Source organism: Limulus polyphemus, unplaced genomic scaffold (genome assembly GCF_000517525.1).
Source record: "Limulus polyphemus unplaced genomic scaffold, Limulus_polyphemus-2.1.2 Scaffold525, whole genome shotgun sequence".
Lineage (NCBI taxonomy): Eukaryota > Metazoa > Arthropoda > Merostomata > Xiphosura > Limulidae > Limulus > Limulus polyphemus.
The window spans coordinates 286,168-287,319 of record NW_013666135.1 but is presented as its reverse complement, the minus strand read 5'-3'; the positions used below and the strand labels follow the sequence as shown (position 1 = coordinate 287,319).

Here is a 1,152-nt window from a genome sequence, read left to right as displayed (position 1 = left end):
CTTTTTTATTTCTCGCATCACAGCTTTTGTCTACTTACTGAATAATTTGCTGAAAAAATACTGATCTATACATTTCAAATCTCAATTTTCACCGTGCAACGCCGGGTAACTCAGCTAGTAGTTAATAAATGAGACTTTCATTGAAATTTTTTATTTTTTGCAGAAGTATTTCAAAAGGTAGACGAAGATACAGTTTTGAAAATTTTCCAGCAGATATTGAAAGGCATAGCTTATATTCATTCCAAAGGCCTTATTCATAGAGATTTAAAGGTAATGTTGGCTTAATATTTTGTGCATTAATGATAACATTAAACTGGTTAAACTAAATATTAATTTAAGTTAAAGATATGTATATAAGTATCAGATAGCTATGTTGGCTGTGCACTGTTTACTTACTTGCATTATTACAATTATGGATTAACTCCATGATATTATACACAAACACGAATAAATGCATTAGTATTACAATATTTCCAAATATTTTATTTCTGTATATGTAACTGCTGTGTCTTTTAAAGCAGCATCAGTCAATCATTAGACCATTGCGTCATTTTTTGGTAATACTGTATGCAAAAAAGGGGTTACTGTATTTTAGTTTTTAATACAATAAATGAATCAATCATATTTTATATGAAAAATCTTACTCTTTGGGCTAGTTTCTTTTGAGAACATTAGCTTATTCACTTGTTCTGTTAAGAACTGTTGGAATATTTCTGTGGAGGCTTACTATTCTAAGGTGTGTATATTTCTTTTTTTCCTGTGTTAATCTAGCATTTCATTGTTGACTGGGTTACGTTACTTTAATCATCATGTTTCCCATTGTTGTTCCTTACTTTTTATAGCATTTTATTTTTATGACATTCAACTTAGTTATATTTTAATTTAAGTAACAATGTTCTTGCTAACTACACAGGCCTGCAATGGTTTTATTGTCTTGATATTTTTACAAGTTCTACACTAATTCCTGTATGATGAATCCAAGAATGATATTCATTTTTCTCCATCACATACAGATTTTTCACAAAACATCATAATGCAATACAAAAAAGAAAGACCACAACACATAGTTTTATGACTAAAAGATGTAAGTTTCACAACTAAAAGATGTAAGTTTCACAAAAAATAATCAGGATGAATGAGGATGCAGATTCG

The 1,152-nt window shown here is 29.0% G+C and overlaps 1 protein-coding gene across 4 annotated transcripts in view; it reads left to right on the top strand.

The window, feature by feature from the left end:
• Nucleotides 1-1,152, top strand: part of LOC106458867 (eukaryotic translation initiation factor 2-alpha kinase 1-like) — a 53,159-nt gene that overhangs the window by 45,723 nt on the left and 6,284 nt on the right. For all 4 annotated transcript variants that reach the window (XM_013918424.2, XM_022385228.1, XM_022385229.1 and 1 more), the window contains one exon: nucleotides 164-270. In XM_013918424.2, coding sequence (XP_013773878.2) covers nucleotides 164-270 — 107 coding nt within the window. The remainder of the gene's footprint in view (nucleotides 1-163; nucleotides 271-1,152) is intronic.